Here is a 23,755-nt window from a genome sequence, read left to right as displayed (position 1 = left end):
CCTTTCACTGTAAGACTGAATTTAGCTGAGTTTTGGGGTCTTACGGGCCAAAACCACAATTTGATTATGATGCACGCCGTGGTGGAGGACTCTAGAGTAATGTCGCCCACCAGGGGATCTTTAAAAGGACACTAAATAGAGAGAATGATTACTTCTGGATCGGTAAATTACCTCTCTACGACACTAAAAACACCACTCTTACCACAATAAGACGCTTGGTAAGCCAGAAAAAGCGCAAGAACGAAAGACGGGTGGCGACGCCTCCTTGAAGTTTCCGCACCTGGTCACTGTGACGCCATGGATTTTGATGGTATCTTCTAGGGCCTACTTACTTACACAGCGGTACAGATTGATTACATTGTGTTCTAAGGGAACCAAATATTAAACATAGCAAGTTTCGGGAACCTTTACTCAGCCAATGCGGCCCAAATGCGAAAACGTACTTTGGAATCCCTGACGTCACTCTGAGGTACCGGCGTAGGGGTTTCGGCGCGAAATACAAATACTGATACTTCGACCTTCATTTTCTTATCTAATAATGAATCTATTATTTTGAAATGACTGCCTGCAGGGTTCTCAAACAATGCTTTATTAGTCTAAACTGATTTATTGTTTCACTTTAGTGTCCCTTTAACGTGTCCCCAAAGCCTGGGACACGGGCGTCTTTTTTTTTCTTTTTGCCTTCATAGAAATGCAGCTGCCACTGTAAGAGTGGCTCGTTTGGGGTTGCAGAAGCGTAATTTACTACTGCCGCTCAATCTGTTTTCCTTTTTGGAGCCCCTTTTACAGGGACACTGCAACAGTCTTTCAACATAATTAAGAAACTTACTTTGCCGCTATAGCCGTTCACACCGGCGATTTGAGGAAGTCGCGCGACCAAGTCCTTGCGACCGGTTCCAGATGATCTCCCTTCTCGAAAAGCGACTGTTTTAGCTCATTCGCTCACTGCTCGATACTTCAGTCGCGCGACCACAGTCGCAAAGCATCTGAACCAATCAGGTACGCAGGAGCAGGACGTCTGTATACGCTCACGCTTATTTTACGCAGTGATAGCATTGCAATCACACGTGAACGGCATCGATCGCGAGTAATGTCGGCGTGGCGACGGGCCGGTCGCACATGTGAGTGTGAACATCGGTCGCCTTGAGTCGCTTTGTGGTCGCCAGTCGCAATCGCTCGCGCGTTTGACCTCCTTAAGTCGTGGGTGAGAATGAGCCCAAGTATAAACCCAATGTAAGCGATTTCGTGCGCGACGGCGACGAGTGACGCGATGCAGATGGCTGTCGCGTCAACTTGTAGCCTACAATGGTCACCACAGCTTGCAAGTCGAGCTCCAAGCGAGACACGGTTTTGAGTGACGACTCTCTAGAGTTGCCCGGTGTTGGGGCAGCAAATACGCACCGAAACTGACGTGACGCATGATGTAATAATTTAAGTTTATTTATTTTGCTGTACAGAGCAGCATAAGATATTTCTGAAGGTTTTGCGGTAGGTTTTTGTACGCCTCGCTGTCGTGTACAAAATACTTCACGTCCGATTTGCTCGCAGCATGGGTCTTTTGTTGGAAAGACGGTTTCCTTCAACTTCGTGGTATTCTTGATGGAACATGGTTGTAACGGCGCGTTTTGAGATATATAACCACGTTCCATCAAGCCAGCAACCAACTAGATGGGCCTGTTATTCGTGATATGGCCGGCACTTCTTGTCAGCATTACTACGCTTATGGACACGATGGTCATAACCAGCGGCGTAGCTAGGTCGTCTGGCACCCGGGGCCCATAGGTCTTCTGTCACACCCCCCCCCCCCCCCCCACCCCGGTGTAGTCGAGTAAGTCGAGGATATCAACAATTTCCGGGTGTCTTCAGACGTATATGACACCCCCCCCCCCCCCCCACTGGCCCCTCGCACCCGGGGCCCACGGCCCCCCGGCCCCCCCCTGTTGCTACGCCACTGGTCATAACCAACATTTCTCTACACTTCGCGACCTTTTTCTTCTGCCTCTGGCGGAAGCAAGAAAGCAGAATGTCATCATAATGATTACGTGTGAAACATTAGAATTAGTTGTATCTGCTACGCCTTCACTAAAGCTCAGTGTAATGACAATTATGTACTATATGTGGTGTGCTGCCAATTGGGCGTGAAATCCTCCGAGATCGGGCGGAGCGACTAAGGGTCGCGGGGCAGAGCTTCGAACTGAAGTGACTAGCGCAAGAGTGGACACGGGACACTAAAAAGGCGACAAGGACTTTGCGCTTGTCCTTGTCGTCTTTTTAGTGTCCCGTGTACACCCTTGCGCTAGTCACTTCAGCATGTAAGACCAACTAGCCCGGTCTCACACCATGCCTGCTTCAGAGCTTCGAGCGCGGTTTCAGAGCGAGATGGCGAGGTTGTGTTAGCGGCAGAATTTCATTGTCGTTAATTCCGTTCATACAAGGTGAAATCAAGGAGTCTTGCTGGAAAAAATTTCGTGAGATTTCACTTACCAGGCGCATGTCACGCCTTTTATAAGAGGTGTAGCAGGACTCTGTTAGAGGCACCCTGGTGACCCCCTCCAACAAATTTTCCTGGGCACGGACCTGGCTGTGGCAAGCAACACCGCCAAAATGTGTACTGCCAGCGCTATTAAATGTAACCGCATATTTTACCAACTGGCCGAAAGATGCGCGTCGTTTCGCTGATACCCATGTCCAAGAAAACACGCAACAACGCAGCGTGGTAAGAACACGCTCAAATTTCGCGCGCCGTGCTCGAAGCGTTACCTGGCGGGATCAACGGCATTTCTGTCCACCATAACACGGCCGCCTCGATCGAGGCGGCCGTGACCATAACCACGTCATTCATTTCTAAGGTTGGCACACTGCGCTATCAAAGTGAAAAAAAAATGATATTTAGACACTCGTAATATACGGTCCTTACCTGAGTTATATAAGTCAACATTAAATGCTGCAAATAGCTTGGTGTTGATGATAGTGAATTTTTAATGAAGCTACCGTCATCTGGCGCTGATTCATTCAGCTATTTTTGCGATCTCGCCGCTACATTCGCCGACCTCCGCCTCCTGTTCCGGTCGTCGTCGCCCACGTGTTCCCGGTGCTGCGGTGCTGCTCCACAGCACATCGCTCGGAAGCTGCCTGAACGTCGACCGGTATCAACTTTTGCCGGTGTCAAGGCCACGCGCCACGGACATGGGCGACAGCAACCAAAAGCACCGATTCCTCATTCTGGGAGGTGGGTACTAGCTTGACCGCGAAAAGGAGACGCCCATAAATAGGCATTGTTCGTTCACCTGCGAAGAGCGCGTTCTTTGAGTGGTGTGTCATTTCCGCTGTCAGGCGATGACACACCGATGACAGAACCTTCGGCATGTCTCCCTGTCGCAATAGCTTCGTTGGTGCACGGTCGTCTTCCCATTTATCGAAGCCGTCAACACCCAGTCTGAATATCTGTCTTTAACTATCTCTTCCATACGAGAAAATATTATTTACAAGGGTGTTCCGCGAACGGAAGCGTACTGTCACCATTAATTTCGATCTGTATAGCTTTGTGAAGACAGTATAAATTTAAAAACAAAAACTGTCACACTGATGCACCATTGCTGTCGATTTCAGGAAGATGAACGAGCCAATATAACTGCACGCTACGTTCGACCGCACTGTGGCATTTCGTAGAGTTTAATGAAGGACGTGGTTGCCTTGTCAAAAGCACAGTTGAAGACGGCAGAAGCAGCTTTGAAGGTCGCCTTTCAAGTGTCATCAATATCCTGCCTCTTGCCTTTCCTCTTATTTTTTATCCCCCGTTCCTTTCACGGTGCGGTTGAGATCTTGACAGGCAGGTGCATCTGCCAATGTCGTTGTTGAGTGTGGCTTCCCCCTACAATATAAACTGGAGAAAAAAAAATTAAAGGGATTTATTGTAGTTTTGCATTTCTCATACTGTCATTTCTTTTCAGTGCTTTATCAGTGCTTAACCGCTGCTGTTTATCCGATGATTCTGAGATGTTTGCACATGAACAGTTCTAACAGTGCATAAGTAAACTGACTACACAAGTGCTACCTGTGCCCCTCTCATGCAGGGACTGGCTTTGTAGGACGACACCTTGTCGACCATTTGCTCAAGAGTGATGTTGCTTCAAAGGTATGGAAAAGCGTTCACATACTGTAACTTCAGTGTACAAAACATAGATATTGATTCTAAACATACTAGATCTAAACTAGAGAGAATCAGTGGAAGATTGAGGCTTGAATTGATTAAGTTGTAAAACAAGGAACATTGTTAAAGCCAATGTTTCGACAAGCGCACTTTTCTTGATCAGGACAGCAATAGCATAGTAAATGCGATATAACTGGCAACTATCTCTAGGTAGCAAATACATGTTATTATTGTACCTTACATCAGATACAGAACTATAAAGGCAAATGATGTGGCAGTCTCTCACCATTTTCTATGAAGGAAAGAAGTACTACCATGATGGTAAAGTGAGCTTGTTATAAAAAGAAATAATTTTTGAGTCACTTTGCTATGTCAAGTTAATGCAAAACCAAAAGGGAAAACAAACATGAGAGCGTAAGCACTCACTTATAATTGTTTGTCATTGGGTAATGTGGAAATACATCGAAATAAATGTTGAAACATGGAAGTGCTGCATGAGTGCAAAGTGCAGACGGGCTGGGTGAAACTGGCAAGAAAATGCGCTGTTTGCTTCACCTGTCTTATCATATTTGCTGTTTTGCCATGTTGAGCATAAAGCAGCTTGCGCAGTTTTTACACTTTTAACGCATGTCTGAAGCATGCAGTGGTTACGGCATGTTGCTGCTGCCGAGCACAAGGATGCATGTTTGATTCCTTGCTGCAGTGGCCACATTCCAAAGGGGAAAAATGTAAAAATACTCCTCATGCACCATGCTTTGAGTGCACATTAAACTCGTAACTGCTGTAACAAATTAAAACAAAATATGTAGAAGCACACAAAAATTGGCAAACATAACTGTATTATTTTGTTGTAAAATTTACTAGAAACAACACATACACATATGTGAAAATTGCCGAAAATTCACAGCAAGTTATCTTGTCATTGACAGTTATGGGGTTAAAGAATCCCAGGCGTCAAAATTAATTTGGAGCCTTCTACTAAGGCTTCCCTCATAAAACCGCTGCGCAGCTTGAGAATATTAAACGCCATAAATAATTTTGTTTGAAAACTTGGCAGCAACATTCCAACATTTGGCAGTGTCGTGGCAACAAAGTAGTCCAGAAATTGGCCACAGCTAAGTGCAGGTAAATGGTGATTTTAATGCAAATTCTTCGTTTGTTTTTAATAAGAATGCCTTGAAAGAAAGCTGAGCCCACTCTCCTTGCACGCCCACCAAAGATTTTTCACGCCAGCAAGTTGACTTGCATCCACAGGCAGAAATTCAAATGCATTACTATATGCACAAATCCAATGTTCTTTGCTGTCTGTAGTGTATTAAACAACTCATTGTGTAACCCTAATGAAGGAGTTTCATACTTCTGCGACAACCACGGCAGTCCAGTGACTGTGGGGTTCCGCTGCTAAGCCTCAGGTTGCAGGTTCCATTCTCAGCTGCTGCGTTTCTGTCCTTATGGGCGCTGAATGCAAGAACGCTCATGTGCTGTGCTGTGGATTCACGCTGAAGAAACTGATGTAGCCAAAGTTAATTGGCAGCCTCCTGCTACGACGTCTTTTATCACCCATGTGTAGCTTTGGGATGTTTCGGTTCAATCAATGAGCAAATCAATCGAACCGTCTTTCACTTTCCCTTTTGTGTCAAATCCTCTCAGATCAGAGTTGTGGACAAGGTTCCTCCACAAATGGCATGGCTAAACAATGTTCACAAGGTAAGCATGCTTTTTCTCATTTGTTCTTGCCATGATGTTGCAATCCAGCCTCTGCTACTTTAGATAAAAAGGCTCCTTGGTGCCCTGCTTGCAGAGAGCTTTATAGTCTACCACGAGCACCTGAAACCGATGAACCAAGCTTTTTTTTTTTTTTCCTAATATCTTAGTATCGCATAATTGTCCTGCTGTTCTTGATAGCACATGCCACTGACTGTGTGCAGTGTCCACAGCTGATCCACAGTTTAGGGGAAGCAACAAGGGGGGAACTACACTATACTGAAATACTCCTTTCTATTTATGTTGTACGCTTTTTGTTTGCATCAGTTTTCTTGTCATAAGTGCCTCTACTTGCACTCAACTGCTGTTGTTGTGCCTTAAATTTTTTCACGCTTTACAGCTGTCCGCATCTGACTGACCGTCAACTGTTGTTTTTTTCGTTACAGTAAAAATGCAATGCCTGTAATTTATTCGGGACAGAAAAAATAAAAAGCCACTGCTTCCAGAGTTGTAGTGTGTAAAAGGGGCCCTGAACCACCCCTCGGGCTTGGTGAAATAATGTAGCCCGCGGGTAGCACGCGCTGCTGTGAACATCTCAGCCGAGTTTTGCTGTCGTACACAGTGTGTAGAGCTTGCAAGGGGATTGCAAAGTCACCTTTCTCTCAAACGCTCTTTTCAACAGATGGCCCTGTCCTTACTCACTTCTAGACGCACTATTTTGTCATCAGACACACTTTTTTGTCATTCTCTTAGATGGCTGCTGTTGCCCAATAGCTGACATTGAGCTGCGATTGGCTGCATGGCATAGATATCACGGCTGCCACGGTGTCGCCACAACTCCACTGGCTAAGCGCACGGCGGCTCACCGAGGACAAGCACATTTGGCTCATGTTTAGGGCATCGTAGGCATCAAAGGCAGAAGTCGTGGCATCTACGTTAACATCCAAGATGAAATTTAAGGTGCACACCACAGTAACATTTAGAAGGCAGAGCGTTGTGGGCACACCCCACTGCGCCGTATCCTTTTCAGTGCAAGGCATTGAAGAAGAAATGGGAGCACAGCGGAGGCTGTGTTTGATTGCCAATAACTCCACTTCTGCTGAACGCATTGAAGTACTTCTTGTGGTAAAGTATTGCTGAAATAGCCTATTTTCACTTCAAATGCCTTTCTCCACTTCAATAAAATGTGGTTCAAGGCCCCTTTAAGGTGTCAGGAACACATTGGAGGTGCGGCCAGGGAAGGGGTAATATCAGTGCAATTCTTTGCCGATGACAGCTGGGGGAATGCAGAGTTGATGAACATTTCCTAAAACATGACACTTTTTCTTTCTTTTGATGGGTTGTGCTAGCTGTCACAAAAGCTTCAAAGCCAAATCGCTACTGCCCACTGCAGGGTTTCGGTGGCAGAAGGTCACGAGTGCATTTTCCAGCCATTGCGGCCACATTCTGATGGGGATAAAACGCATAGAGGCTTGTGTACCTAGCTTTGGGTGCACATTAAGAAGCCTTGTATGGTCAAAATTAATTCAAAGCCCTTCAATACAGTTTCTGTCGCAGCCCGTGTCTTGCTTTGTCATGTTAAGTCTGATCCTTAGATCAATTAAGCATTGTATCACTGAGCTTTCTTGGGGTCTTAAACAAAGAATACTTTACAAGAAGAAAAGAGCACTAGTGGCATGTGGTCGCCCTTTCAGTCAAATTTTTGCAGTGAAATTTCAACGTGAAAGATTCCTAAAATTTCCCGCTCACCTTTATGTATCCAATGTATCAGCGATTGCTTCTGTCATAGGGCAGAGGAGCTGTGGCCCCAAAGGACCCCAAAGGTTATCAACGATAGCACATTGCCTGTTCGTCTTTGTTCAGTGCGTAAAGCTCGCAGTGCATGGGCCCTGCTGCTACCTGCCGGGGAACCCTTTCAGATGCAAATTAATTCTGTTCTGCTAAAAATTTAGTTTTCCCTCATTCTTATAACCCACTATGGGTAGCTAAGTGGCTATAGCATTACACTGCTGAGCACAAGGTCGCAGGTTCATACCCTGCCGCGCAGGTTCATACCCTGCTGCACTCGTGGCATGCCTCATAATTAGATTGCAGTTTTGGCACAGGAAACATTAGATGCGTGGTAAAGAATCCCACATGGTCGAAATTAATCCGGAGTCCCCCCATCATGGCACGCCTCATAATCAGTTTGTGGGTTTCGGCACGTAAAACCCCAGAATTTCACTTTTCTTCCTAATGTCTTGCCCCTTCAGCATCATTCAAAAGAAACTGTGCCAGAACAAACTGAAAGTTTGTTGTTCTGTAGCAAGTTCTATTGTGTCCACAAATAGACTCTTCATGCCTGAACACTAAAAACTATTTCAGGCATGAGGGCAAAATTGGCTTCATCATCTGCATTGTAGGCAGAAAATAAGCAGTCGCATGAGAAGTTTGCCTCATATGAATTGTTCCCATCAAAAACGGGGAAAGAGAACTCTCTACATGGTCAGACACTGGTGCTGTCGGCAACCTTTCATGTGTTTTTCTTCGAGTACTATTTCTAATCAATTTCAATAAAAAATCAGTTACTCAGCATATGTCTAATCAGAACAGACTTTAGATGTAGGCAATATGTACTAAACAATATATTAGTGCTTGAAATTGCCTCCTGCTGTAGCCCACTGGCTATGGTGAAGCACTGCCAAGCCCGATGTCGTGGATTCGATCCCGGACACCGCAGCTGCATTTCGGTGGGGGTGAAATACAAAGAAAGCCTGTGTACTTACCATTTAGGTACATGTTCATAAATGCCAGATGATGAAATTAATTTGAAGTTGCCCACTATGGGGCATATCTCATGATCATATTGTGGCTTTGGCATGAAGAACCCCATACATTTTTAGTGCTTTGAATTTTTAAGTTGTTACTTTTGCATATGCAGGGCTCAGCGATTGAAACGTAATACTTGAGTGCATGGCTGCTGGCACTTCTTGTGCCACTGATGAGTGCTTGGAATCGCTGGTGGACCAAATGCAGTCGCCATTCATCACAAAGGCTCTCGCGTTGATCCTATGCTACAATGCATAAGCTTGGTGGTGTCCCCAGTGCCGGCAGCCATGTCCTCCAAGTATTTGGTTTCAATCATTCAGCACTGTACACTTGTAGGTGCTCTGCTGAAAAGGGCCATTACATAAAGCCATGGTTCCAGATACAAACGAGCAGGCTTAGTTCAGCTGATCTCTTCAAGGCAGCGGTGCGTTGCCTAAAGAGGCACTAAAGAGAAATTAGAGGTCCTTGCAAAATCTTTTATGAAAGGTGTGGAATGTGTCTGGCAGTAAGACACCTTGTAGCCAATCTTTTCCAAATGCTTTTCTTGTGCCTGGTATGAAGCCTCTTTGACTATCAACACGCCAAAAGGATTCTATCAATACACCCGTTTGCCTTCTGGTGTGACGTCAGCGCCATCAGTCTTCCAGTGGCAAATGGAGAAACTGCTACAGAGACTCGGGCACGTTGTTGTGTATTTAAACAATGTTTTCATGACTGGGCGTGTCGTCCAAGAACATCTAGTGAACCTGGGCTGAGTTCTAAGCCAACTGAAGCAATCTAGGTTTAAATTGAAGCTTGATGAGTGCGCCTTCCTGGCACCAGAGGTTGAGTACGCGGACCACATTGTTACCTCTGTTGGTTTTCAACTGAACCCGAGAAGATGGACACCGTGCTGAAAGCCCCTAGGCCCAGAGATGTCCAGTCGCTGTAAAGTTATCTGGGTCTAGTCAACTTCTACGGCAAGTTTCTGCCAGGACTATCCAGCGTGTTGCATCCCTTGAATGAACTGCTTGGAACCAAGGTGCCTTGGGAGTGGCGTGCCGGCCACGAACATGCAGTCCTACAAAGCAAAGAGCTACTGGTCTCTGCAGCCATGCTAACACATAATAATCCCAAGAAAGCTTTGGGGCTAATTTGCAATGCGTCACTGTGTGGCTTTGGCGCTGTTCTGGCTTATCATGAAGACTCTGGTGTTGAACGGCCGATCGCATTTGCATCGTGACGTCTTGAGCCAGCTCAGTACAATTAGTCGCCTAGACAAAGAGGCTTTTGCAATCATATTTGGCGTAACAAAGTTTCAACAGTACCTTTGGCGTCACGAATTCGAAGCTGTTACCAACCACCAAAGGCTGAGGATTCGACTCTCACCTATGTTTGTGGGTTCGACTCCCACCAAAGGTCCTGGATTCGAGTGCCTTAACTCCATGTATCTTAATTAAGTGTGCTTGAATTAACTTCGACTTCATTAACACCAAAGATCATGGGTTCAACTCTTACCGAAGGTAGAGGGTTCATAGCCTTAACACCAAAGGTTGTGGGTTCAACTCCCACTAAAGGTCAAGGGTTAATAGCCTTTTTTACCTTTCATGTCATTGATGCGTCTTTGCTTAAGAACTTTGAAGGTCAACTGACTGATGAGACATGTAAGGCTTTCGCCTTAATAAATGTGTGCAAGCCTGCTTCATGCTGACTTGCAGAACTGTCTTATGGAAATTGTCCTTGCCTTGATTAAGTGCACATAGTCTTCAGGCAACTGTCCCCGCATCCCAGCACCTCAGTGCGCTCTTGGGCAGCCTTCGTCCCTCAACACATCGGCAATCAAATGCTGCCACTGCCATGCTCTGACCATTGTTGCACTGAGCTTCTGTATCGGCATGATCTTGAGATCACACAGCACAGCACTTCTCCTTGCCACCAGTCTCCGAGGCTGTAGTAGAATCAGTGCATTGGTGAGAATGGCGGCACAACGGCAACAACAGAGAGAGAATAACATAATGATGAGCTTAGTGTGGCACCACCTAACTACTTTTGGACTGCAGTAACAGCAACGGCTGCACTAAGGCACTGCAATTGGAACCGACACTGTTTAAGCTCTGGTATAATGCATGCTGTCAGCACCAACACATATTTTAGTGCGGCAAAGAGTGTGACAGCTCTCAGTCTAAACCACGAAGTGATCACAAATTGTGTGGGCCTCTCCATTGTGATGTCTCTCATAGCCTAGGTGTAGCCATAGAGTGCAAAACCGCGCCGCTTGATTACACCTCATGTACGGTGCATGTTTGTGCTTTTGAAAGAGACATGCAAGTGTAATCACCACGCGTGCACAGGCCTTGCAGCTTTTCTTGGTGTCTACACCTGCTCTAAGGTAATGTTCATAGTCATGTCATATGTTTGCGAAGTGTATGGTGTTGGAGGTCTCAGCGCTGTAACGCTGAAGTCTTTGCTAATGCCAAAATTATATTGCATGCAGGAATTATATGAAAATCCAACTGTGGAGTTCAAGAGCGCGAATCTCATCAACCCAGGTGAGCATTCTTTAATGTGGCCTAATTATCTTCTGTTTCACGGTACATCTGTTAATTAGAGTCATTTATGTTACATGCATGCAACACTCGGAGGAACCCACATCACCCTTTTCCCACTTTGTCGCGAGACACTGTGTACAGTCTTGGTCAAACTTATATGGGCTACGTTGGCTGCGACTGCCATGCTAACTACAGGCTGTTTAAAGGGTCTTTCACTAGGTTTGGGCATTGCAAACAGACAAATGCAGCACATAAATCGCACGGTGGCGATCGTGTCTGCAGGTTACCAAATGGTTGCACAGCACAAAAACAGCTGAAATTTATACTAAAGCCTGCACGCCCTTCCTCTAACAGGGGTTCCTGCTCCAGCCAAGGAGTCAATGTCACAGGCATATATGTGTCTCCGTAAGGTGCACTGCCTGCAACATCACCGATCATAGCGTGTGACTTGGGTAACTCGTCCTAGTTAGAATGTGCAATACTGCCATTGGAAGTGCACCATGTAACAAGAGGAAGAGAAAAGAAAAAGAAGTGGGGCTTGCGACGTAAACGCGACACATCCCTTCAACTACACTCTGGGAGAAGGCACGGAGCAAATGTAGCTTGTGGTCAAAGTTTGATGTAAAAGGGTAGCATGTCTATGTTAACAGTGAAGCTCGCCTCCTGGCGGCTTAGCGGCACAACATTTCAATTCCTCCTATCTCATCTGATTATGAACCAATTTGAAGAATTCTTGTGGTATTGTCTCCAGGTATTCCCAGGAATCTCCAGGTATTGTCCTTCTTTTTAACCAAAATGACAGGTGACGCCCACGTACTGCAGGAAGGCTCGATAATATCTTTGGAGAGCATTTTGTCCACCTCCGTTTGGATCACCTGGCGTTCAGCCACAAACACACGGTAGGGCCACCGGTGTATAGGAGGAGCGTCACCAGTGTGGATTGGATGGGTGACGACACGAGTTCGACCTAGTAGGCGATTGCCAAAATCAAAGATGTCTTCATAGGACATCAGAATGCGGCGAAGGGCGTCGGTGTAAGCAGGTCATAAATCAGTAGCTATCATTGGTGTAAACTTGTCGTTGCATGAAGTAGGAGGGGCAGAAGCTGCAGCACTGTCGAATCATGGTTCGGGCATAGAGCAGCTACTCCACAGTCTTCCAAAGGGGACAGCACAGCGACAGAGACACCCTCAGGAAGCACTTGCAGACACGAACCAAAATTCAAAAGAGGAAGCCACGCTTGATTGTTGACAAGAGTTACAATTGAGCTTGGTAGTGCTATTTGACGGGCCAGGAGGACGTCACAAAGTGGGCTCACCACGTAAGGACCATCTCAAAGTGGTGGAGAAAGCGACATGAGGACGTAAGTTGCAGTCGAACAAATTCAGTAGAACAAAGTCGGGACTTGTGGTCGTCGGTCAGGTGGGCAAAGTAATGGGGCAGTTCAAGTCGAAGGGTGCCAGTTGCACAGTCAATAAGTGCTGAATGGGCAGTCAGAAAGTCGATTTCGAGAATCACTTCGTGGGGACACTCGGCCAGTACAGCGAACAGGACTAACACTGGACGGCAATGGTAACACGGGCGGCGCACATTCCCATCACGGCAGTTGTACTGCCATTAGCTACTCGGACCGCAGGCGACTCAGCAGGTGTTAGGAATTTACGGAGATGGCTACGAAGATCTGATCGCATAACCGACACCTGAACGCCAGTATCGATGAGGGCTTGAACGTGTACATCATCAACAAAAATTTCAACAAGGTTTGGTTGAGCAGTAGGGGTCAGCAGAGGTTTTGCAGTCCGAGTCGTCAATGCAACCGCACCTCCGGGGCTGCATTGCTTAGTTTCCCGAGAAGCGGCCTGCGGAGGACGGGGACGAGGAATGTCGAGGTGTAGGCGAACGGGACTGACGGCGTTGCGGCAAGGGCGAGCGGCTAGTGTTATTTCCTCGACAGGGAAGGCCGGCATGATATGGTTCAGAGAGGGGTGACAGAGGCCGAGGATCTCGGTCGAAGCGGCGATCAGCATATGGTCGAGGCGAGGTGTACCAGCGGCTACTATGACAGTGGCAGGAGATGTGACTTACCCGGGAGCAAGCAAAGCAAATTGGCCTGTCATCCGGTGTTCGCCACTTAGAGGGGTTCCGATATCAACTCGGGAACGCCTGTCAAGATGCAGCAGAGGCAATGACAGGAGCGGTAGGAGTGGGACGTGAGTGGGTGGCAGACTGGGTGTCCACGTTTGCAATTTCTTGGCGGACAACAGCTTGAATGTGCGAAATGGTCATATGTCATGCGTATCGGGGCAGTGAGAACTTGGAGCCATAGCCTCAAGTTCGCGACGGATGACCTGCATCAAGCTTGGCGTTGTAGGCGAATGTGACGCCGGAGGGTCATTGAAGTAGGAAGTGGCAACCGTATTCGGAAGTCGGTCGAAGCATTGTACGATGCGTTTGCTCTTCGCTTGCTCAAAATTCTGGCATTCCTTAATGGTAGACTCAACTCTTGAGCAGTTTCTGCAAAGCAGGAGGTTGAACGCATCGTCTGCAGTGCCCTTCAATATGTGTCCAACCTTATCGGCCTCCAGCATGTCCACATCCGCTTTACGGCAGAGAGCCAGAACGGCTTGAATATACGGGACGTACGATTCAGTTGATGTCTGGGCACAAGACGCTAGCTCTTGCGTGACCTCCATTTGACATCCCACAGGTCTTCCGAAAAGATTGCGTAGCTTTTCCTTGCAGGAGTCCCAGCTTCTAATGTCGGCTTCATGCATCTCGAACCATACCTTCACGGTTCCTCCCAAGTAGAAGATCACGTTGGCCAGCAAAAGTGTGGCATTCCACTTGTTGTGCTTACCGACGCGCTCATACGACGTCAGCCTGTCTTCGACGTCGAACTTGCCAGTGCCGATGAAGATTCCCGGTTGACATCGCTGGGTTAGCACTACTTCCGCTGGTATCTGAGCGGCGGAGACAGCGTCAGCGGCAGAAGCAGCATCAATAGCCATAACAGTGGAACCGATGTGACGCCCGCTGTGAAGATCCAGGGCCGGCTTGTGGCAAGAGTACCCCACACCTCCACCAAAAAGTTAAGGGGGAGAAGGATAGGATAGGATAGGAATAAACTTTATTTGTCCAACGGTTATTTAATGTTGGCGCCCGGGGCTAGGCTGCCAGGGGTCCATCGCCCGAGAGAAATCTTTCGAGATCCTCGGCAACAGCCCTGGCCCGCTGGGCGGCCTACTCCTGGTCTTCGGGTGCCTCGCTCAGGAGGGCGGCTTGCCGTCTCTCACTGAGGCGCCCCGCTTCAGAGGGTCCTGATGTTGTCTTCTTCCTTCCTCCTTGTCCTTCTTCCTCATGGCGTTGGCATTACCAAAGCACATGGGCCATATCGGCCCGTTCGTGCTCGCACCACGGGCAGCCGGGCGACGGGTGCAGCGCGGGCCACAGGCGGTGCAGGTGGTAGGGGTTTGTGAAAGTGCCCGTCTGCAGCCGTCTCAGGTCGACCGCCTGGGACCTGTCTAGGCGCCCGTGGGGTTGTGGATATTTTCTTCGTTCTTTCTTATAGTGGCCAAGCACCTCTCTACATTGCCGGAAATTCCTTGACATCGCACTCGGCGTCCGCGTGATCCCCAACTCCATCTGCCACGATTTGTGTTGTGTTGGCAACTACAGCGGCCGCGCCAGACGGGGTGGCCGCCGCCGCCGTCACTCCTCCGCTGGGGTCCCGCACAACAACGGCAGCGGCTGCCCTCTGGGGGACCGCGTCGCGGTGGGTAAGCTGCCTCGCGACGAGGTGGGCGCGCTCGTTGTGGTTGGGTGGAGTGTCGGTGCGTCTTCGGCCGTTAGCACTGTTGTTGTCATTATTGTCGCGGCTGTTGTTGTTATTTCCAAGCTCCCCAACGTGCGCGGGGAACCACTTGAGGGACTTGTTTGGATCCGGCACGATTACAAAGTCCCCGGCCCGGGCGTTGAGCATGCGCGCCACATCCACGGACACCCAACCTTTGGCGTAGTTCCGAATCGCTGATTTGGAGTCGCTGATAATCAGGTTATCCTCCGCACCTCCGTGGAGTACCGCGAGGGCTATTGTTGCATGGGCTAACTGTTGCATGGAGAAAATATATGTATTTGCAATATATACAGTTACGAGATTGTAGTCAGGGTAACACCATCTACCGATCATTGAGACACTTCAACATCTTCACCTCGCAACGTCCTTTTGTCCACAGCAGCGCAAACTCGTACGTGACAATACGTTCCCTAGACTGTGCCTTACCCCACCTCTTCGAAAGAGCCACATTGCACTTCTTCAGCCATGCAACAGTTAGCAGATTCAGCTACATCACAGGAAGCTCCCTCTGAACCTGTTTGCCTCGTGTCTTGTACTCCCGTCGGTGGTGGTAGCAGCCGTGATGTTCATTCAGACTTCCAAGTGTACTTAACCAAAATATCCAATGGGGCCTGGTGAGGGGCTCTTCAAAGGAGTCCTGTTGCAGGCCAAAAGTTCTGACACCCTGGGGAATGAAAAGTGTTCTTGTACTAGCCGTCCCGAGTTTTGAAATGTGAGGAGAACCACAGGAATGGCAGCACACATCCGAATGCAGAGTAGTCAGTATAATTTTGACGAAGACTGTACAATGAGGTGTTTAGTTTGGCATTACTGAAATGTGCTTGAACCTTCTTCTTAAGCTGTCTCTGATAATTGCCTCTGATAAGCATTATTCGGTACTGCAAACCATCTTTACTGTGAGAATGAACAGGCTGCGGAAATTTCCCTGCTGCGGGAGCCCAGTGACTGGGGCATGGTGCTCCTGAGCTCAAGGTTGCATGTTCGATGCTGGTCTCAGAGGCTGCATTTAGATGGGGGTGGTAGTACACAAAAATGCTCGTGAACCGTGCAAGAACCCCATGTGATCAGAATTCATCCAGAGTACCCTACTGCACCATGCTTCATAATCAGATGATGGTTTTGGCACATGAAACTCCAGAATTGAATTGTTTCAATTCTTAACCTCGGAAATTTGTTTTATCAAAACCACCACAGTGGCTCAGCGATATTAATTCATGTTTACTTCAAATCTGCCTCATCAGTAGCACAGCCTGAAGTACAGTCAACTCACAGAACTAAACAAAAGTTCTTGTACTTCCAGCTTGCCAGAGAATTAGTGTAAGAGAGCTCATCCTAAAGGGTCAGGTACGGTTAAAGGGGGCATGGTGTGTGCATCAGGGTTTGAAATGACGCATGAAGCTCTTGAAAATGTGAAACTGCTGTGTTTTCAAGGCTTTAAAAGCTGTAAAGTTTCACGGAATGCTTAGAAATTCTAGAATTTTGCTTTCAGCCAAACTTTGGAGAGGGTTTAATTTCTGTATCTGACTGCAGTGTTTATGCAAACCAAGAGTTGAGCCAATCCAATCCGATTAGCATCTTCGTGGTGAGGAGCCATCTTGTTTATGCTGGCTGGTGATAGTTTGTGAAAAAGGCTTATTGAGCACTTTTTCATTCTGTGCGCAGTAAAAACAATGTTTCCTAATTGTTTGAGACAGTGTTTCGTTTTCAGTCTGTCAGGCGTGGTGGTGCTTTAATCTTTGCTGTACAGAAGATGAGCTGAGCTTGTCAAGCACTTGTACTTGTAAAAAAGAATGGACAACAAGCCGAACATCCGGATTGTGTTTTTTTCTGACACCCTCAAGACAATTTGAGCTTCTTTGTCTCTCTGTGCGTACTGTAAACACAAGATGACCGAAGGAGCCTATTATAAGGTGACGTTGTGCATACAGACATTTTTTTCTATTATGGAGTATAGCCAGCTGTCTGTTTCAAAATGTCATCCTCTGTGGAACAAGTGAATGCTTCGAGTCATTTTTAAAAAAAGCATGGTGATTCAGAGAGCTCAGTTTCTTTGAGCAAGAACAATTTGATAGTGTGTCGTGTTGAAACACGTGAATGAGGAAATACAGAACATGCAGTGAAACTTACCTGTGTGCAGTTTTTAGCCCACCTTCATTAGAGTGCAAAAACTTTTTTTTTTTTTAATAATCCTTTCCTATGTGACTCAATTTTCGCTTGGGCTTGCTTTATATGGTATGCAGTAATGTTAGCATGTGAAATAAGTTCCGTCTTTCTTTTGTAGTTTTTTTTTTAATTGTTGTTGTTGTCTTTAACCCTTGAACCCGCTTTGTCAGGGCCTTGAAAGTCCTTGAAAGCTCCTGAATGTTTTCCGTGACAGCTCTTACAAACTCTGGTATGACACCCCACCCATCCAGCCCACATGACACAAAGGCCAATCTGTAACGTGCAAGCAACATTTTTCTTCCAATTATTTGCAGTGCCTTTTTAAACACAGACAATTCTCTTCAATTACTTACATGTTTAGACTTTGTCCAAACCTAATTGTTTTTCACCTATGTTCAACATAATCGTTCTTTGCTGTGGTGTGTACTTACAATTAATGTTGCAGACTTCTGTTCCAGAAAATGTCTTGCAAGGAACACACACTGCAACTAATATTGCTGAAAAACAAACACAAAGTTGCAGTATATTGGAGGACATCCTTGGCTTCAAGGTTTTCTAAGAGCGGTAAAATAAAATTTGGACTTTCGTAAAGTTTGTTTGTCATGTTTAAAGACACCTCGCAGATATACGGTATAAATGTATTCAAAATTTGGCTAGTCGTGTAAACTTGTTACATAAACTACAAAATAAAGCTCGTTTGCTTACACGACTGCTGTAATTGCACTAGCCTGCCGAACTACAACTGGTGTATTGATGGCAAACAATTAAATAATAAATTGTGCTCACTATCTCTTAGCCTAGCAGCTAACTCTTAGCTCGTACCCTAGTATGCGTCAGTGGCAAGTTGCATAGACAGGCAGACACAGCTGAGGAGAGTTGGGAATTGAACGCAAGCTGCACAAACTTTTGCACACTAAACAGAACCACAACTCAGTAATGTCTATTATAGTAATGGCCTAGTTGGTATTCATCCGCTCGAAAGATGTGGCCTACAATTGGCTCCCATTTACGCAGCATCGTCACGCGTCCTTGAATCGGCAGTCATGACAATTCAGGAGCGTTCCACATGTGAATTATAGAAATTTGGAAGCAGAGTATCAAACCAGAACATTTTTCATTCTGGTTCAGCAGAATGGTTCAGTTTCAGTTCAACTTCAGAAAGAAAAAACAAGTTCAAACTGGTTTGAATTGGTTTGTTTGTTTGCATAACTTAAAAAATAATTACAGAAGAACAGCATAAATTTATTTTGTAAAAAAACTCTACAGTGCCCCTGCTCTGCGTGGAAAATACTAAAAAAGGGGCGGTCTGCAGGCTGTTCTTCACCTCACAAGTAGTTAAAGAAAAATTGTGTTGTGGAAGCTCACCTCAGGAGCAGCTACATCATTTTTGTTACACCTACTTGAGTTTACATGCCAGTGTGATCAAAAGTGACTGCCCAGCTAGCAAGTGCTTCATTTCAGTGATTATACTGTGTTTCGTTACATAACCTTAACCAAGCCTTAAAAAAAAAAAAAAGTGGTACGTCTGAGGCGACTGAGAATAACGGCATATTGATTGTAATCCTGAGTAATCCAAACCATATTTAAAGTGTGATTTGTTTGCTGATTAGCTAATTTGAATTATGCAAATCTTAAATTGTCACACTTGCATTGCTTTGCTTTTTAGTGACGTTTTTTGCCGGATGGTCACTGTTATTGATTTGTTGCTTGATGCAAGACGTGCATGCTGTAATTTGAAATTGTTTTAATGTTGATTCTATATTGAATGTCTCGTCTGATCAGATTGCGCACACGACGCAGATAGTGTTGCAGATTCTCGAATGTACGCAAGCACCAGCGATTACTCTGGAATGTACAGCAATACGCGTATAAATAGTAGACGGACTCAACCCACAAGAACAAATTTTGATGGCCAACGACTTTGTCTGCTACAGTCGTTGTGCTTTGAGTGTTACTTGTTTTTGCCATGTAACAGTATTTGCCTTATGGCATGAATGTGATTGTAAATACAGTAAAGTGCACTCAATAAAACCAAGTGAAGTTGTTTCCATGACCTTATCTTTCACCCCTTAAGTGCCATGAAAATTTCCGAAAAAATTTTTGCAGGTGCGAAGTGAAAATTGGCAAAAGTCATTGTGTATTATTTTCTTGTAAAAATTGCAAGAAACTGAACATGCGCATGCGCAAAAATTGCAAACATTCACGAGTTAACTCGTCATAGGCACTAGAGGACACTCTTGATGGCAAGTTATCTCATCATCAGTAGTTAAGGGGTTAATGCCATTCTTTTGTATCCAAGCTCTCTGGATATCTCTCAAAAAAAAAAATGAGAGACAGAGACAGCACCACACACTTGTGCATCTGGTTTGCAGCGCTCTAATCATATTTCAAGAAAAAGGAGATAGGCCGCAGCATCCAAGCATTCATGTCGGCAAAGTTCAAATTGGTAAGCGATGGGACAAGTGCTGAAAGGCAATCAAAGCCCACTCATGGCTTCTTTTACGACAAGTACTATGTGGGGTTCGTTCCTTGTGCAGTCAACTCCCGTTAATTCAACCCCGGTTAATTTGCCTTTTCGTTTAATTCCAACGCACTGGAAGGTCCCATCGAGAAACCATACATTAGGCTATGAGAGGAAAACCTGTTCAGTTAGAATGTGCAATTTTTTTAATTTTTATGTGTTAAAGATATACTGCAGTCCAAGGACCATGCCTGTGCTGGGCATCAACAAGGTACACAAAAATATAGCACAAGGCATATTCAAGGACGTGAAAAAAAAGTGATAACCGTAAAGAAAAGACAATTTTGGTAAGACGTTAAATACAACAGAAGCATGCTGTTTTGTAGAAAAACAGTAGTATGCTGTTGTGGTTCATTTGTACCCCACCGGCGCCCCTCATGCATCCAGAGCTTACTAAAAAGCTTGGAAATATCAGAAAATCAGCAAACAGCGTTACTGAGGTTCCCCAGGCATGAAGCTGTTTTATTTCAGTTTGAGTGGCTGACGCTCCTACCACCAGTAAAGCCATTTGTTCCTGCTTCTTTAATGTTGTGTCACGTCCCTATACTCGTCAGTCTGCTTCATTTGTCCAGCATGCCGTCGCCTGACAATTACACAACGCTATCCATTGTGGTCAAGAAAGATATTCTTCAAGATCTCTTGGATTGGTTCATTTTGCCACCACTTGGTACTTCGATCTCTTAGATAATTCGACCAAAATTTGTGGTCCCGCAAGGGCCGAATTAACGGGAGTTGACTATATGTGCATTCGAGAGTACCTTCATACTAGATGCACCAAGCGTGTAGTGACAACTTACTTTAATATTTCACTGGCTTTCTTCAAACGCTGGAAAAAAGAACAATGTAAAAGATGATGTTGAAGAGAGAGCTTCATTGGGTGTTATTAGGCATGCTGTTCAACTTTTACAATCACACTTATGCCCTAAAGCAAATGTTTGAAATTTTCCAAAATTGAGCTTGGCTCACAAGTAGTTACAAGAAAATCGCATTCCTGAAGCATACTTTAAAAGCAATACAGTCGAACCTTGATATAATGCAGTTGTGCTTGCAGCGAAAAACTTTAAATCGCAAATTCGTTACTCGAGGTTTTGGAAGAAGGTCGGGCCATAATAGCCCGGTTGTGAGTGCCAGCTCATGCGATGCTGATCATACATCAACGTGGCTCGCAGTGTCCGAGGTTTGTGTGTGTTGCATCACGCGGCACCGTAAATTTCAGACACCATAGCTAGCACCACTTAGTGCCCCACAGGCAGCACCCACAAATTAAAAACAGTGTAAAAAGATGCAGATAGTTGTCCGGAGCAAAAAAAAAGGGGGGGGGGAAACCGAAAAGTCAGTTTTGCCTGAAAGGAAGCGCGTTGACGGCGATAGCAAAGAGATAACTGGGTGAAGTAGGGTTTGTTGTAGTTTTATTGGTGTCATGTGTGCTCAGACAAACGTTAATAGATCTGACTGGATGACTACGAACTCTCAGTCACAATGCGAGTGAGCGTTTCGCACCGTCTCTTGGAAACTTGAGATTATGCGACTGCCAACACTAGATGCGCGGGAAAGCACCAGCTATTTCAGTTCGGGCTTTGCACTTGCCACGGAGAGATAACCTTTAACATACGGCGCGTGGCCAGGGCACAGACAAGTGCGAGGAGGAGAAGCCAGATAGGCGCTTGCTCGAGGACTCAACTCCCCCCTCCCCCTCCCAGCGGGTGCTTGATCACGTTATTGCACATTCACTCCCTCCCCATCCCCTTGCACAAAAGGAATCGTCACCTGTCGTGTCTCTCCAAGTACTGTTAGCTGCGGCACGCCCTACGGCCTCCGCAAGTTCTTTGCTAATGCGACAAATGGCACAGTGGTGTTTCCTTGCTATCACATCCTGTCACGCTCACTTTAATGCAGAAGGACACTTAACATAACTTTCGCCTTGGCAAACATTTTTATCATTTTCTTGCTAGGTTTACTAGCCATACATGCATGAAATAGCTGAAGGCGTCGTTAAATTGAAACCATGTCACGCAATTACTTTGTTAAATCGTATAAAGAAATACACGGTTTTGAATTCAACTGAGATCTGGAAATGAAAATAGTTTGTTAACATTACGAATTTCATTGAATCAAAGTTTGTTATATCGAGGTTTGATTGTACATCATTTATATAGCACTTATGCAAATATATGCTAATGCAGGCTTGGACAAGATACTCAAAAAATATGTTATTATATACCATGCGAAAAACAAGTATTTTGTTACTTTAAAAATACTTGGCAATAACTTTGTACTATTCACCATACTTTTGTCTGAACAGTCAGCCATGGAAGCACTTAATGAAAAGTTGCCTTCTAGCTTACCTTAATGTGCTGAGATTAGAATAGTACATTCTTCCTGTCAATAAGACCTTCGTTTTTGGTTGTCAAAGCTTGCATTATGCTTGGACACTCTTCTCAGCAATTTCCACGCATTCAAAAAACTCTTAAGGCCAAGGCAGCACCAACATTGTTTCGCAGGCCTTGGTGTCCATCGTTGCAGTGGTGTGACTTGAGTTCAGTGTCGCCGATGTCGACTGATCAACTTTTGCAACATGTTGATCCCTTCTTATTCTAAAGCTAATCACACATGTTGTAAGCCTGCTGTAAGAAAGATGCGGCTGGTTTGGTTACTTTTTGTTCTGTGCTTACTCTGTTAGTCATCCGCCCTGAGTGGTTGTGAAATGCAAAACGGGAGGGGCTGGCCACTCGTGTACAGTGTGTCCGCTGTGACAAGCTCGTGGCATGCTGATACTGCCCTTTACAGTGATGTAAAGTATCTTAAGTTCAGAGTACTCTGAAAAGTGTATGAGTTAGCAGCAAAAATACTGAGTTGTCGACTTATTTAAAAGATAAATATTTACTTTGGAAAGTACTTAGTGTATAGTATTTTGAGTAGCGTACTTCAGTTACGAACAAGGCCTGAACTAATCGCACTTCAAAAGATTCTCTGAGTAAATAGGGATGACTAGAAAGAGTGCCCCGTGATCTCGGTCACCTAACATATACCACTTTGTTTTTAAATCTTAATTTATGGAAACACTTGGTAAATAGGTCTCCCACATTTAGAAAACCATTTTCCAATGCCATTCACCAATACCAATTTCAAGCACTCGCAGGACTATTACTAACATGCCAGCCGCCCAAAGAAAAACAACTCCAATAGTGCTGCCAATTCAATTCAATTTATTTCCCAGAAGCATCTGGACGGCCTCCTGGCTAAAGGCTGCTAGAGCAGCTTGACAAAAGGCACTTCTGAAATAACAGCGATCTTGTGTGCATTTGCAAATTAGGAAGCATGTTCCAGCCAAAAATGTAGGCAATACACAGGTGAAAAGCTCCCGTGAAGGTAGAGAACCTGTACCAATCTTTTTTATTTTTTCTTAGTTTCATTCTGATGTGAAAAAAGTATCGTTCCAGTTCAACTGCGATTCAAGCAGAATTTCTTTTCTTTTTCGGCTTCTGGGTTGGTTTTGGTTAGCTACCTTGCTTTGAAATAACATCCTAGAAGGAACAGCAACCATCGAGGTGCAGAAATATTCTCGATACAATGAGCTTAGAACATAATGGAACCAACACGGTTCCTACTTATAGGGCACCGGTGCATTTCAGATTGTGCAACAATCATTCATTCAACAGCTCTTGAATGTGCTGCATACATCAAATGTGTCTGATAACAACAGACTTATTCGTCTAGAAGGGCCTGAGACAATCGTGGCATGAGATAAATCTCGATACAGCAAGCACGGAGTGAAAGAACATGGCCACTTCTCCAATAAACAAAAGTACAGGTGGCACTATATGTTATCTGCATTACGCACTGTTCACACTTGTAAGTTTAGGTGATGACCTTATTGGCAGCAAGCTTGCTTTCTTTTATTATTTCTGCATCTTCTGTACTTCTGCAAGTGAATTCGTAGCGTAGGGATTAGGCGCCTTGTGGTTTTTTTGATGGTACACTGTAACTAGGGCTGACATCTTGAGCAAAGATCCATTTTTGGGAGTGAG

At 45.5% G+C, this 23,755-nt stretch overlaps 1 protein-coding gene across 2 annotated transcripts in view; it reads left to right on the top strand.

Moving 5' to 3' along the window:
- Positions 1–3,035: 3,035 nt before the first annotated feature.
- Positions 3,036–23,755, top strand: part of LOC126530712 (dTDP-glucose 4,6-dehydratase) — a 55,397-nt gene continuing 34,677 nt past the window's right edge. The window contains exons 1-4 of one of the 2 annotated variants that reach the window (XM_050177979.3): positions 3,036–3,229; positions 4,074–4,135; positions 5,801–5,857; positions 11,136–11,190. In XM_050177979.3, the coding sequence (XP_050033936.1) occupies positions 3,187–3,229; positions 4,074–4,135; positions 5,801–5,857; positions 11,136–11,190 (217 nt within the window). In that variant the 5' untranslated portion in view covers positions 3,036–3,186. Of the gene's footprint in view, positions 3,230–4,073; positions 4,136–5,800; positions 5,858–11,135; positions 11,191–17,664; positions 17,771–23,755 lie in introns of those variants that run through there. The other variant, XM_055070751.1, reaches the window with a different exon arrangement.

This window comes from Dermacentor andersoni, chromosome 5 (genome assembly GCF_023375885.2).
Source record: "Dermacentor andersoni chromosome 5, qqDerAnde1_hic_scaffold, whole genome shotgun sequence".
NCBI classification, from domain to species: Eukaryota; Metazoa; Arthropoda; class Arachnida; order Ixodida; family Ixodidae; genus Dermacentor; species Dermacentor andersoni.
The sequence above is the reverse complement of the archived record's forward strand: the minus strand, read 5'-3'. Positions and strand labels throughout refer to the sequence as shown.